This window comes from Natator depressus, chromosome 24, assembly GCF_965152275.1.
Source record: "Natator depressus isolate rNatDep1 chromosome 24, rNatDep2.hap1, whole genome shotgun sequence".
Lineage (NCBI taxonomy): Eukaryota > Metazoa > Chordata > Testudines > Cheloniidae > Natator > Natator depressus.
The window spans coordinates 18,159,014-18,174,443 of NC_134257.1; the positions used below are offsets into that span (position 1 = coordinate 18,159,014).

The 15,430-nt window shown below is 49.2% G+C and overlaps 2 protein-coding genes across 2 annotated transcripts; both read left to right on the plus strand.

The window, feature by feature from the left end:
- The first annotated feature begins 484 nt into the window (after positions 1 to 484).
- On the plus strand, positions 485 to 1,519 carry LOC141977419 (putative G-protein coupled receptor 33). The gene has a single exon (XM_074938885.1). It carries the CDS (start codon positions 485 to 487, stop codon positions 1,517 to 1,519), a length of 1,035 nt encoding a protein of 344 aa, XP_074794986.1.
- An 8,206-nt stretch (positions 1,520 to 9,725) lies between these two features.
- LOC141977348 (putative G-protein coupled receptor 33) lies at positions 9,726 to 11,679 on the plus strand. The gene is given in 3 exon segments (XM_074938787.1): positions 9,726 to 10,568; positions 11,441 to 11,549; positions 11,552 to 11,679. Coding segments are annotated over 3 exon segments (1,068 nt in total). The 5' UTR covers positions 9,726 to 9,737.
- The last annotated feature ends 3,751 nt before the right edge of the window (positions 11,680 to 15,430 follow it).

The following is a 15,430-nucleotide window of genomic DNA, read 5'->3' on the forward strand; positions in this document are numbered from 1 at the left end:
GTAGCAGTGAGTTCCACCGGCACCAGTATGCTAGGAGTCAACAGCACCGATCCCCACCTAACTGAGTAGGCCTGATCCCTTGCCCTGGGGCCATATTAGAACTGGCCATCCTAGAGGGGAAGGGCCCCATGGCCCGTTCCCTGCTCCCCTGAGCCAGCCAGACATCCATATCACAGCTACATGGTATTCTCTGCATAGCTGTATATTTGATATACTAGAGTGTCCCCTTCCCCACTCCTCACACGGCTGCTATTCTCCTTGTCCTACCCTACTGCTCACAGCTCTAACCTGTGGCAGTGAGTTCCACCGGCTTCTGGTAATATCCAGCCTGGATATTCTGGAGGACCACAGGGTGCCCAGCAACATCCTCTCCAATGTTACCTTCCTAACCCACTCTGGTATTACTCCCCTCTCCTCTTCCACTCTCACTTTCACCTCCACTGTCATCCCTTCCAACCCCTCTTCTGTCTCTTCCCAGGGTATCATGGCTCTCCCACCAACCACAGTGGCAAATTCCACCAAGACACCAGAGACCATGAAGACCCCTCACCTGGCCTCTGCTGTGTTGCTCTTCATCACCTTCCTGGTGGGTGTGGTGGGGAACGGGATGTTCCTGTGGGTGCTGGGGCTGAAGATGAGGAGGACGGTGACCACGCTCTGGTTCCTCCACCTGGTCTCCTGCTATCTCCTCTTCACCCTGCTGATCCCCTTCTTTGCCGTCTACATCCTCCTTGATTTCCACTGGGTCTTTGGCATGGCCACGTGCAAGATTCTCAATGCCTTCATTTCCATGGGCATGTTCTCCTCCGTCTTCCTTCTCACACTCATCAGTCTGGACCGCTACACCCTCACTCACCACCCCTTCTGGTCCAAGAATCACCGCACCCTGTCGCGGGCTTGGAAGCTGGTTGTGGGTGTGTGGCTGGCCTCCTTCGGTCTCAGCACTCCCTACCTGGCTTTCCGGGAGACCCAGGTGGTGGACGGGGGCAGGATCATCTGTGTCAATAAATACAACATCTCTGGAGACTGGAATGGAGCCAAGATGCAGGACCTGGGGAGACGGATCCACCTGGCTATCTTTGTGGTCCGGTTCTTGCTGGGCTTCCTGCTGCCCTTCTGTACCATCGTGGGATGCTATGTCCGCGTGGGGCTGAAGTTGAAGGAGAAGAAGCTGGCGTGGGCTGGGAAGCCCTTCAAAGTCATGGTGGCCGCGATGGTTTCCTTCTTTCTTGGCTGGCTGCCCTACCACTTCTACCACGGCTGGAAGCTCTACAAGAAGGAGGTGCCAGAGTCAGTGAAGGGCACCCTCTTGGTCATTTACACCTTCACGTCCTGCTTCAATGCCTGCTTCACCCCCATCCTCTACCTCTTTGTGGGGGAGAAGTTCTGGCAGGTCTTCAAGACGTCTCTTCTCACTCTGGTCAAAGCTGCTTTTGTCGATGATCTTGGAAGCAGTGCCCCCGAGTCTAGTGGAAGACAGGGTTCAGAAATCGAGAACAAAAAAGAAGAGATGGTGTGAAGGTGCCCAGACCGAGGGAGAGTTGAAAACTTGCCATCCCCTTTGTTCCTAGATTCCTGCTGGTTCTGAAACCTGATGGGTTCCAGGTATCTCAATGTCTATAAACCCCTCAGTGCCCCTGGATTCTAGATTCCCTGCTTTCTCCGGAATCCCACACGTTCTAGGTCTCTCAATTTTTTGAAACTCAGTGGGTCATCAATGGCACCAGATTGCTAGCCAGCTCCAGAATCTTGTTTGTTTTAGATCTCTCAATGTGTTATCACAAAATTGACTCTCTTGGATTCTGCATCTCTGGCTGGCTCTGGAATCTCATTTATTGTAGTTTTTCAATGTGTTCAAACTCAAAGTCAGTTCAGTCTAGGTCCCTGACTGAATCTAGGACATCACTTGTTTTCAAACCGCATAGAATCCAACAGGTTCTAGATTGTTGCTAAAACTTTCCTCTTGGTTCTAGATTTCCAAATGGTTTAACATCCATTAGGTGTAGTATATTATAGAAGAGTCCGTATATTATATTAGTGATATCTAGCTCTTCTCTAGTTCTTGTCATCAGTAGATCTCAAAGAACTTTAGCAAGGAGGTCAGTAGCAGTCTTCCAGTTTTTACAAATGGGGAAAATGAGGCACAGAGTGGGAAAGTGACTTGGCCAAGGTCACCCAGCAGTCCAGTGGCAGAACTAGAACAAACACAGGTCTCCTGCATCCCAGCTGAGGTTTCTTTCAATTTCATTGCTTTACGCAATGAGCAGTTTGGGACTGGTTCTGTCCTTTCACTCTGTGTTTCTACAGCGGCTAGCACAGCGGGGTTATGACCCAATCACTGGGATATTGCGTGTGGGGAGGCTGTGGCTTAGTTTCAGAGCGGCTGGTAAGAAAAACATGCCAGTAGAATAAAGAGCTGCTCCAGAGAAACCACCTGCCCATGAACTGTTCAGGGTGGTGAAGAGGTAACGTCCAAGCTAATAAGAGTGACGCTGTATGGAATATGGGTGATCATTCATAATGTTATGGATACAAAACTGTCCTGAAACATACCAGATATGCCATGTAAGCAATCAGTGGAAAAGTTATCATTTGATAAATATGATCAGCTTGTTTATGTGTATGCATCCTTTTATATCGTGAGTTGTAAATATGTGTGGTATATTGATATGTCAGATCTGTGCTGTGTATCTGGGTGACAGCCCCAGACAGCTTGCATCAGCCCTATCCAGCCCGTTGGATGGGCCATGAAGCATTGGCTGGCGGTTGTATTTTGGGTAAGATCCAAACCAGTATTGATCTGGGAATGTGGCTGGCCCTATGGTGATAAGAAGAACATTTTGTATAGTGAATAGAATTTTAAGTAACTTCTCACTTTACTGTACCTATCTGCTGACTGGGAACCTAAGATTGGAATGCAATAAAGGGGGCTGTGGGATTTCTTTATTTTTTCTTTGCTTCTTGATAACCAGTCCGGTGGATCAGGAACAGAGCTTGTGAGTGGTTGGTGAATCTAACTACAGGGTTAACCACCAGTTTTGGGAGAATCTACTGTCCTTTTTGCAGCCTTCCCTGACCTTGGCATTTTCAGCATGGGCTGCCCTCTGCGTCTCTGGTCACAGGTCACAGTAACTGTGAAGATCTCACCTGCCAGCTCCAGCTAAGTTAAAAAACCTTGGACAAGGCTGGGGGGCAGCAGATCCAAAAGATGATAAAGAGTTAAAAAGATCCTCCCTGCTCGATTCTACATCACTGCAATTTTTAAAGCAGGACTGGAGGGTAATTCTAACAGGTCTACTCTAGTTCAATTAGGGACTAGTTCAGGGACGTTCTGCATCCAGTCAGACTAGGGGACCACCATGCTGTTTCCGGCCTCAGAATCTCTGATTCTATCCAGAGGTCAGGAGAGGTTGCTGGGGTGCTGTACCAGTTGACACCTGGACCCACGTGGGTATCTGAGGAAGCCAGGCCTGTGTGGGCTGCCACCACCAGGTGGAGGGCTGTAAGTGTGTTTAGACATGCCCGTAGCCCCTCTGTTTAAAAATCTTTTCCCATTGCTACTGTTCAGAAAAAAACAGAAGTCTCCTTCCGGCTCGAAGGAGAATTCCATTTCGGGGAGGGATAGCTCAGTGGTTTGAGCATTGGCCTGCTAAACCCAGGGTTGTGAGCTCAATCCTTGAGGGGGTCATTTAGGGATCTGGGGAAAAAATTGGGGATTGGTCCTGCTTTGAGCAGGGGGTTGGACTAGATGACCTTCCGAGGTCCCTTCCAACCCTAATATTCTATGATTAAGACGGCCAGACATGACAGATACCACCTCTCACTGATTCAGAAGTCAATAGGATCTCATGGATTCTAATAATCCTGGCCAGTTCTTAACAGCTTGGTTCCCAGGTCCGTCAGTGATTTGAACGTGATCTGATGAAGGCTAGATTTAAACATCATGTTTTCCAAGCCACTTTATGTTTCAAAAGCCAATAGGTTCCTATGCATTCTAGATATGTGGCTGGTTCTAAAATCTCTTGGGTTCTAGGTCTGCCAAGATTAAAAAACCCAAAGAGATCCTGTGTGGCCTAGAGCATCCTAGTTTCCAACCTCATATATGATGTCCTAGACCACATAGGACCAGTTTGGGTTTAAAATTTTTTGTCAGAGCAAGAACCCAACAGGTTCAAGAATCACTCAAATGTCTAGAACTCTTGGGATACTATTGTGTTTTTAAATGTGTGTGTGTGTGTGTGTGTGTGTGTGTGTGTGTATACATATACACATATACAAACATGTATATATATATATACATATATATAATATACAGACACACGGTAGTAGCGCATTAGTTCTAGATATTTGTCTAGTTCGTAAACCTCTTGAGTTCTAGGTATGACAATGTCTTGAAACCCAATCAGATCTGACATGGTCTAGTACCTGAAGGGTTCAAAGCACAGGGAATCATGTTCTGACTTGAGACACTTTCCAACAGGCCTGATGTTCACAAAGGGTTCAGCTCCTTCTTTTGGAAAATCAAGACTTTTACGGGTGCTCATCTGAGAAACCCTCCAAAAATACAACCATAAAAATAATCACAGATTATTTTGGAATAGGGCATGGAGTGAACAGGCCAGATCCTCAGCCAGTGTAAATCATTGTAACTCCGTTGACTTCACTTCAGAGTTCTTGGGCTCTTCTCCTGCCACTGGGAGACGAGTGGGGTCTAGCAGGTTAGCGTGGGGGGGCTAGGAGCCAGGACTCCTGGGTTCAAACCCAGCTATATGAGGAAATGGTGTTTAGCAGTTACAGTAGACACCAAGACGTTTAATGAATTAGTGTCAATTTGCCAAATTGTTTTGCTCAACCACCAAAAAACTGACATCTTCAATATAAAACATTTCAATTTTCTTATTCAAAACAGCTTTGCTTGACATTCTTTAAATTATTTTATCAATTAAAATGTGTAAAAACCAAGCTCAGGGAAAAAAACCCATTTTGTTTGTACTAAAATAATTCCCCCCCCCCTTTTTCTTTAGATAATAATAATAATTTGGCATCATTCCAAATGAGTCATTCACCACCCCTGATGACTCGGTTGTTCAGAAGAACCAGAGACCAAAATAATCGGTTATTGTCACAGGAATTACATGCCATCTGTGGTCTCAATTCAGCCCTGTTGTGGCTGAAGACACCAGGTCAAAAAGTGATAATAGGGATGAGAACACAAACATCTCCATATTTAGATCAAAACAGCAGTGGCTGTGTCTCTAAGCCCGCATGTGTCAACTCAGCATGGGTGTTACTCACCCTCAATTTCTGGTGGAAGCCGTACCTCGCAGAGGTGTGAACTGCTATTAAACACAGGTGAGAACAGCTTGAGGAGTGGACTCACTTTTGCACTATGGCCGAATGGCCCCTCGGTCCCATTGCGTAGCTGAGCTCAGGGGCCATCCAGGCTTGACGTTTCTCAAAGTTCGGCCTCTTTGCTATTTCCCCTCACTCTGCACTGAGAACATTATAACCATCTGAAAATGTTCAATCAGCACGTGGGCGGGGAGGGTATCGCGGGAACCTCTGGACCAAATGACCTCAAATTTGCATCACAAACCCCACCCTGCCTCCATTGCTCAGTGCCGGTTTTCAAGGCAGTTGCCCCCCACATGGGGAAATCAGTGAAATGTGTGAGTATTAACAGCAGCTCATCATCAGGGGGCTGCATCTTGTGACATCCGCAATCGAACTACCGCCCTTTGCTCCAGCAGTCTCCAGCAGAGCCCCGGCGGCTTGGTGCAACTTTCCAAGTCAATGCGAGTCTGCAACTGGTTTTCAGAGCGGTGTGAAGAATTTAAGAACGGCTCCTTTTCATGCGGCTTTAACTGAGGGCCCCGGATCACGACCCTCTGAACTTGCCCCGCTCACTCCGCCCCGGGCCTTGCTCAGAGACGGCCAATTTCAAGCCAAGCCGAGCGGGCAGGTGGATTTCAGAGCACTTGGACTCGCTGGCTCTGACAGGAAGAGGTTTCTCTGCAGGCCCAGTGGCAGGAGCGCCCTTAGCAGATCTGCTGTGGGAGGACTCGGGCTCCCAGGCCTTGGGCAGTTCTCAGCTCAGCGTCTGCAGCACCTGGTTGCAAGTGGCCCCCTGAGTCCAACAGCCCTGTCCTTTCACGTCCAACCCCGGGGCATCAGCCCGGCCACACATGCCAGCCACCTCAGCTGCATCTCTGGGGCGTGGGCCTCTTTGAGAGCCCTGTCAAAGCTCTATTCCCTTTGGACACATGACTCCCTCCAAGGGGTGATGGCTGGCGTTGGTATTTTCCCAGGGGGGACCACTGGACCCCACATTTCTGTGCATACCCGGCCCTCTGTGCCTAACCGGTCTAAGGAGCCCAACTGGGCAGTAGCGGATTATCCAATGGGCTGACGGGGCCTGTGCCCAGGGGCTCTGGACAATTGGGGGCCCCTGGAAAAATGAATGCCTCACCCCAGTGGAAATCCCAGAGCCCTGGCAGAAGCACTGGGTGGGCAAGGCGGGGGAAACACCCGTGGCCCGACACCACTCCCTGGCAGAAGCGCCGGGCAGGGTGGGGAAAGCCCCAATGCTCAGACCCCCGCTGCAGCCTTTGGACTGCAGGACTCTTGCTCCCTGTCGAGGCCTCAGCTTTAGTGGTTAGAGCAGGGGAGGGGTGACTCAGGATATCTGGGTTCAAGCCTCAGATGGGGGAGGGGAGTGGGGTCTAGGGGGTTAGAGAAGCTGGGGGGCTGGGAACCAGGGCTCTGGGTTCTATCCCTGGCCAGTGGAACTCATTGCTACAAGGTGGAAAAAGCCACCCCACCCCCACCCCGTCTCTTGTATTCATCCTCCTGTCACAGGAACTGCTGCTACACCCTGACTCGTGAGAGCGTGCAGGGTCCTTCTCAGCCTCACTGTAACACAGGAAGCTTCAAGCCACCGAGCTGCTTCTCTACCCCACAGCCGGGCTGCAGCTCTGCACCAGGGACCTCTGGGCTATTGCCTCTGTCAGGGACTGCACCCTGTCCCACGCCGTCACTGGCACTGCCACCCCCCGACCATGTTTGCATGGTGTCCTCTGTGATCTGCAGACTGGCCTAATGGTCACAGCACTGGAGACTGGGCGACAGGACTCCTGGGTTCTATTCCTGCCTCTGGGAGGTGAGTCAGATTTAGTGGGTTAGAGCTGCAGACTGGGAGGCAGGATTCCTGGGCTGTGGGAGGGACGCAGGGGGGTCCTGTGGCTTAGAGCTTTGTAAATGGGGACACCTCATCTGATTAACCTGAAACAAGAGAGAAAAATTCACCCATGTCACAGACCCCACCTACTACATCTGCCTATTGAGTCCCCGTGTTAACCCCATTAATACCCAGTGGCAGGGAGTCCCCCTGGTTTGCTTTATTAATAGCAAATGTCTGTGGCTTCTATGTAGGATTAGCAAGGAAATTGCCCTTCAGATCCAGTGAGGGGCCCCTGCCCATTATAGAAGTATAGAATATTAGGGTTGGAAGAGACCTGAGGAGGTATCTAGTCCAATCCCCTGCTCAATGTAGGACCAACACTAACTAAATCATTCCAGCCAGGGCTTTGTCAAGACGGGCCTTAAAAACCTCTAAGGAAGGAGATTCCACCACCTCCCTAGGGAATCCGTTCCAGGGGTTCACCACCCTCCTAGTGAAATAGTGTTTCCTAATATCCAACCTAGACCTCCCCCACTGCAACTTGAGACCATTGCTCCTCGTTCTGTCATCTGCCACCACTGAGAACAGCCGAGCTCCATCCTCTGTGGAACCCCCCCTCAGGTAGTTGAAGGCTGCTATCAAATCCCCCCCTCACACTTCTCTTCTGCAGACTAAACAAGCCCAGTTCCCTCAGCCTCCCCTCATCCGTCATGTGCCCCAGCCCCCTAATCGTTTCTGTTGTCCTCCACTGGACTCTTTCCTATCTGTCCAGACTGTCCCCTTCCCCACTCCTCCCACATCTGTGTTCCCTCTTTTCCTCCTCTGCTTCCTACACATCTACCCTGTAGCAGTGAGTTGTGGCCCATCATCTCGACTCACCTGGGCAGCGCAGGACCCAGCGCAGAGAGAGACTCGGATGGTCTGTGTTTGCCCAGCAAAGCGTCCGTGAGTCTGCACTGCCCTGGGTGTTGAGGTCTCTCCCCTTAACTCTGTGTCTTCTACACACTCCGCCTCCGCCTGCTCTCTGAGATGGAGAAGCTGCAACCCATAAATGGAAATGCTCATTTGGACACCGTCTTAGCAAAGAAACCACCTAAGAAACAGCCATTGCTTTAAAACTAGCCCCCGCTTCCCTGCCAGAGCCAGGGATAGAACCCAGAGCCCTGGTTCCCAGCCCCCCAGCTTCTCTATCCCCCTAGACCCCACTCCCCTCCCCCATCTGAGGCTTGAACCCAGATATCCTGAGTCACCCCTCCCCTGCTCTAACCACTGAAGCTGAGGCCTCAACAGGGAGCAAGAGCCCTGCAGTCCAAGGGCTGCAGCGGGGGTCTGGGCATTGGGGCTTTCCCCACCCTGCCCGGCGCTTCTGCCAGGGAGTGGAGTCAGGCCACGGGTGTTTCCCCCGCCTTGCCCACCCAGTGCTTCTGCCAGGGCTCTGGGATTTCCGCTGGGGTGCGGCATTCATTTTTCCAGGGGCCCCCAATTGTCCAGAGCCCCTGGGCACAGGCCCCGTCAGCCCATTGGATAATCCGCTACTGCCCAGTTGGGCTCCTTAGACCGGTTAGGCACAGAGGGCCGGGTATGCACAGAAATGTGGGGTCCAGTGGTCCCCCCTGGGAAAATACCAACGCCAGCCATCACCCCTTGGAGGGAGTCATGTGTCCAAAGGGAATAGAGCTTTGACAGGGCTCTCAAAGAGGCCCGCGCCCCAGAGATGCAGCTGAGGTGGCTGGCATGTGTGGCCGGGCTGATGCCCCGGGGTTGGACATGAAAGGACAGGGCTGTTGGACTCAGGGGGCCACTTGCAACCAGGTGCTGCAGACGCTGAGCTGAGAACTGCCCAAGGCCTGGGAGCCCGAGTCCTCCCACAGCAGATCTGCTAAGGGCACTCCTGCCACCGGGCCTGCAGAGAAACCTCTTTCTGTCAGAGCCGGCGAGTCCAAGTGCTCTGAAATCCACCCGCCCGCTCAGCTTGGCTTGAAATTGGCCGTCTCTGAGCAAGGCCCGGGGCAGAGTGAGCGGGTCAGGTTCAGAGGGTCGTGATCCGGGGCCCTCAGTTAAAACCGCATGAAAAGGAGCCGCTCTTAACCTGCATGCTAGGAGCCAGCAGCACCGATCCCCACCTCATTGAGCCCACCAGTCCCTTCCCTGGAGACAGATTGGAGCTGGCATCTGCTAGGGAGGAAAAGCCTCGTTTCCCGTTAACCACCCTTCTGAGCCAGCCCATCTTCCAGATCACAGCGACATGGCATTCTCAGCATAGCTGTGTATTTGACTGACTAGACTGTCCCCATCCCCACTCCTCGCACGTCTGCTATCCCTCTTTCCCTCCTCTGCAGCCCATAGCTCTACCCTGTTGCAGGGAGTTCCACCGGCTACAGCCCTGTTGCTGAGACTATCACGCCTGCATATTCTGGACGACCAGAGGGTGCCTAGAGAGATCCTCTCCAATGGTACCTTCCTAAACCCCTCTTATTTCTCCCTTCCTCTTGCCCTCGCCCTTTCCCCCTCCTCTGTCGTCCCTTCTAATCCCTCTTTTCTCTCTCCCCAGGGCACCATGGACCAAGGCAACATGACTCTCCCACCAACCACTGGGGCAAATTCCAGCCGGACCCCAGCAGCTGAGAGCACCTCTCACCTGGCTGTGGCCGTGTTGCTCTTCACCACCTTCCTGGTGGGTGTGGTGGGGAACGGGCTATACCTGTGGGTGCTGGGGCTGAAGATGGGGAGGACGGTGACCACGCTTTGGTTCCTCCACCTTGTCTCCTGCTACCTCCTCTTCACCCTGCTGATCCCCTTCTTCATCGTCTCCCTCCTTATGGGTTTCCACTGGGTCTTCGGCACGGTCATGTGCAAGATCCTCAACACCTGCATCTCCATGGACATGTTCTCCTCAGTCTTCCTTCTCACCCTGATCAGCCTTGACCACTACACCGTCACTCCCCATCCCATCTGGTGCTGGCATCACTGCACCATGTCCCAGGCTGCGAAGCTAGTTGTGGGTGTGTGGCTGGCATCCTTTGGTCTCAGTGCTCCCTACCTGGCTTTCCGGGAGACCCGGGTGGTGCATGGGGGCAGAACCACCTGCATCAATAATTACACCCTCTCCGGAGACTGGAACGGAGCCGAGATGCAAGAACTGGGGAGATGGATCCACCTGGCTGTTTTTACAGTCTGGTTCCTGCTGGGCTTCCTACTGCCCTTCTGCACCATCGTGGGATGCTATGTCCGTGTAGGGCTGAAGATGAAGGAGAAGAAGCTGGCATGGTCTGGGAAGCCCTTCAAAGTCATGGTGACCACGGTGGTTTCCTTCTTTCTTGGCTGGCTGCCCTACCACCTCCACCATGGCATGAAGGTCTACAAGCTCTCACCTGGAATACTGTGTGCAGTTCTGGTCTCCCATGTTTTAAGAAGGATAAATTCAAACTGGAACAGGTACAGAGAAGGGCTACTAGGATGATCTGAGGAATGGAAAGCTTGTCTTATGAAAGGAGACTCAAGGAGCTTGGCTTGTTTAGCCTAACCAAAAGAAGGTTGAGCGGAGATATGATTGCTCTCTATAAATATATCAGAGTTATATATACCGGAGAGGGAGAGGAATTATTTAAGCTCAGTACCAATGTGGACACAAGAACAAATGGATACAAACTGGTCATCGGGAAGTTTAGACTTGAAATTAGACAAAGGTTTCTAACCATCAGAGGAGTGAACTTTTGGAATAGCCTTCCAAGGGAAGCAGTGGGGGCAAAAGACCTGTCTGGCTTTAAGATTAAACTCGATAAGTTTATGGAGGAGATGGTATGATGGGATAACATGATTTTGGCAATTAATTGATCTTTAAGTATTCATGGTAAATAGGCCCAATGGCCTGTGATGGGATGTTAGATGGGGTGGGATCTGAGTTGCTACAGAGAATTCTTTGCTGGGTATCTGGCTGGTGAATCTTGCCCATATGCTCAGGGTTCAGCTGATCTCCATATCTGGGGTCGGGAAGGAATTTTCCTCCAGGGCAGATTGGAAGAGGCCCTGGAGGTTTTTCGCCTTCCTCTGTAGCATGGGGCATGGGTCACTTGCTGGAGGATTCTCTGCTCCTTGAAGTCTTTAAACCATGATTTGAGGACTTCAATAGCTCAGACATAGGTGAGAGGTTTTTCGCAGGAGTGGGTGGGTGAGATTCTGTGGCCTGCGTTGTGCAGGAGGTCAGACTAGATGATCATAATGGTCCCTTCTGACCTTAATAACTATGAATCTATGAAAAAGAAGGAGGTGCCAGCGTTGGTGACGGGTACCGTCTTGGTCATTTACACCTTTACCTCCTGCTTCAATGCCTGCTTCACCCCCATCCTCTATCTCTTCATGGGGGAGAAGTTCTCGTCTTCAGGAAGTCTCTTCTCACTCTCGTCAAAGCAGCTTTTGTCGACGATCTCGCCAGCAGTGCTGCCGAGTCTAGCGAAAGACAGGGGTCAGAAGTCGAGAACACAAAACAGGTGATGGCCTGAAGATGCCCAGAGTTAGGGGGAGTTGAAAACTTGGCATCCCAGTTGTTTCTAGATTCCTGATGGTTCTAAATTCTAATGGGTTCCAAGCATCCCACTGTTCATAAACTCTGCAGTGTTCCTGGATTGTAGATTCCCTGCTCTCTCCAGAATTCAATGTGTTCTAGATAACTCAATTTTTTCAAACTCAATGGGTCATCAATGGCACCAGATTCGTAGGCAGCTCCAGAATCTTGTTTGTTTTAGAACTCTCAATGTGTTCTAACCTAATTGACTCTCTTGAATTCTTCATCACTAGCTGTCTCTGGAATCTCATATCTTGTAAGCCCCTCAGTGTGTTCAAAGTGGAAGACTATGGGTTCTATATTCCAGACTGGATCTACAACATCACTGGATTCTAGAGTGTTTTCAAACCACATAGAATCCAACAGGTTCCAGATTGTTTCCTAAAAGTTTCACTGGGGTTCTAAATTTCCAGATGGTTTAAAATCTGTTTGGAGTAGTATATTATAGAAGAGTCTCTATATTACAATAGCGATATCTAGCTCTTCTCTAGTATTTCTAATCAGTAGATCTCAAAAGAAGTTTAGCAAGGAGATCATTAGCAGTCTTCCAGTTTTTACTAATGGGGAAACTGAGATACAAAATGGGGAAATGACTTGCCCAAGGTCAATCAGTAGAACCTTCGGTCCATCCAGTGGCACAGCCATGAACAAACCCATGTCAGCTGTGTCCCAGCCCAGGCCTCTATCCATTGAATCTCCTTGGATTGTGGGCTTTCTGGGACAGGGTCTTTTTGCTCTGTTTGTACAGTGCCTAGCATAGCGGGGTTCTGGCTCAGGATTTGGGCTCCCAGCACTACCAAAATAGAAAATAATAATAAATAATCATTCCCGTGTGTTCCTTGAACTACATAAATTCTGTACATTTTGTGGGGCAGCTTTGACATAATTTACAAACACCGCATCACCCGCTCACTGGAATATTTAGTGTGGGGAGGCTCTGGCTTAATTTAAGAGCAGCCAGTAAGGAAAACAAGCCGGCAGAATGAAGAGTGGCTCTAGAGAAACCACCTGCCCTTGAACATTCAGGGTGGTGTAGAGGTAACGTCCAAGCTAGTAACTGTGACGCTGTATGGAATGTGGGTGACAATTCATGATATTATGGACACCAATATTAAGAAATTGCATGAATCATATAAGTTATGCCATGTAAGGTATGCGTGGATAAGGTATGATTTACTAAATATGGGAAGCTTGTTTATATGTGTGTGTCATCTTTGTATTGTGAGTTATAGACATGTGTGGTATATTGATATCTCCTATTTGTACTGTGTATCTGTGTGACACCCTGTAATAAATATAAAGGGAAGAGTAAACAGCTTTAAATCCCTCCTGGCCAGAGGAAAAACCCTTTCACCCGTAAAGGGTTAAGAAGCTAGGATAACCTCGCTGGCACCTGACCAAAATGACCAATGAGGAGACAAGATACTTTCAAAGCTGGAGGGTGGGGGGAAACAAAGGTTCCCTCTGTCTGTGTGATGCTTTTGCTGGGAACAGAACAGGAATGGAGTCTTAGAACTTCGTAAGTAATCTAGTTAGATATGCGTTAGATTCTGTTTTGTTTAAATGGCTGATAAAATAAGCTGTGCTGAATGGAATGGATATTCCTGTTTTTGTGTCTTTTTGTAACTTAAGGTTTTGCCTAGAGGGATTCTCTATGTTTTGAATCTGATTACCCTGCAAGTTATTTACCATCCTGATTTTACAGAGGTGATTCTTTTTACCTTTTCTTCAATTAAAATTCTTCTTTTAAGAAACTGAATGTTTTTTCATTGTTCTTAAGATCCAAGGGTTTGGGTCTGTGTTTACCTATGCAAATTGGTGAGGATTTTTATCAAGCCTTACCCAGGAAAGGGGGTGTAGGGTTCGGGAGGATTTTGGGGTGAAAGACGTTTCCAAGCGGGCTCTTTCCCTGTATATATTTGTTAGATGCTTGGTGGTGGCAGCAATAGAGTCCAAGAGCAAAAGGTAAAATAGTTTGTACCTTGTGGAAGTTTTAACCTAAGCTGGTAAAAATAAGCTTAAGGGGTTTTTCATGCAGGTCCCCACATCTGTACCCTAGAGTTCAGAGTGGGGAAGGAACCTTGACACACCCCCAGACAGATTGGCATTAGCACTGCCTTGTCTGTTCAATGGGCAATCAGCTGTACAATAAACCCATTGAGAGAACCAAGGGGCTACGCCTCTGAGTCATCAGGACTTGTAGGGACATGCCTGAGGACAGGGGACTCCAAGAAATTTTCCATACCTATATGCTGGGAACTTGTGTTTGGGACAGAGGATGTACCCAGGATATAAGAAGGCAGCTGCATCTTCTCCATTTTGTCTTCAATCCTGCTTTCGACCTCTGGAGTAACTTCTCTACAAACTTCAGAGTAGCAGCCGTGTTAGTCTGTATTTGCAAAAAGAAAAGGAGTACTTGTGGCACCTTAGAGACTAACAAATTTATTTGAGCATAAGCTTTCGTGAGCTACAGCTCACTTCATCGGATGCATTCCTGCAGCTCTGAACAAAGGACTGAATGACCCATCCAAGCTTTGGTTGTGTTCCAGAGGGACTTTTCAAGCAAGTGAATTCACCAGTGCTGCTGAGAACCTGGTATATGGACTCTGAAGCCTCTGTGTGTATCTGATTGTTTCGACCATTTAACAACTCTCTCCTTGTTCTTTTCTTTTTGTTTATAGTAAAACCTTTGGTTTTAGATGCTAAAGGATTGGCTGGCAATGTGGTATTTTGGGTAAAATCCAAACCAGTATTGATCTGGGAATGTGGCTGGCCCTTTGGGGATCAGAAGAACTGTCTGTATAGTGAATAGAATTTTAAGTAACTTCTCACTTTACTGGGCCTATTTGCTGATTGGGATCCTAGACTGGAATGCAATAAAGGGGGCACTGTGATTTCTTTCTTTTTTCTCGGCTTCTTGATGACCCATGTGGGGGATCAGGAGCACAGCTTGTGACTGGTTGGTGAATCTAACTACTGTATTAACCACCAGGTTTGGGATAAACTGCTCTCCTTTTTGAAGCCTGACCTGAACTTGGGATTTTCAGTGTGGGCTGCCCTCTGCACCTCTGGTCAGAGGTCAGAGTAACTGTGAAGATCTCACTTGCCAGCTCCAGCCAAGTTACAAAATCTTGGCCGAGGATGGGGGCCAGCAGATCCAAAAGCTGATAAAGACTAAAAAAGACTCACCCTGATGGTTTCTCCATCACCAATAATTTTTAATGGTGAGCTGGATGGTATTTCTAACTTGTCTGCTCCAGTTCAACCAGGGACTAATTCAGGGACATTCTGCCGCAGGTCAGACTAGGGGACCTCCATGCTCCTTCAGTCCTTGGAATATCTGATTCTACCCAGAGGTCAGGCAGACCAATTGTTGGGGACCTGTACCAGTTGTTACCTGGACCCACTGGGCTGTCTGAGGAAGCCAGACCTATGTGGGCCACCAGCCCTGGGTGGAGGCTGTAGGTAAGTTAGACGTGCTTAACTCCTCTATTTAAAAAAAAAATTCCATTCCTACTGCTCAGATGAAACAAGACTGCCAACCGTGACCGGTAACATATCTTGCTGATTCAAAATTCAATAGGATCTCATGGATTCTAGGAATCCTGGCCAGTTCTTAATATCTTGGGTCTCAGGTCTGTCAGTGTTTTGAATGCGAACTGATCTGATGTGCGCTCGATTTAGAGCAT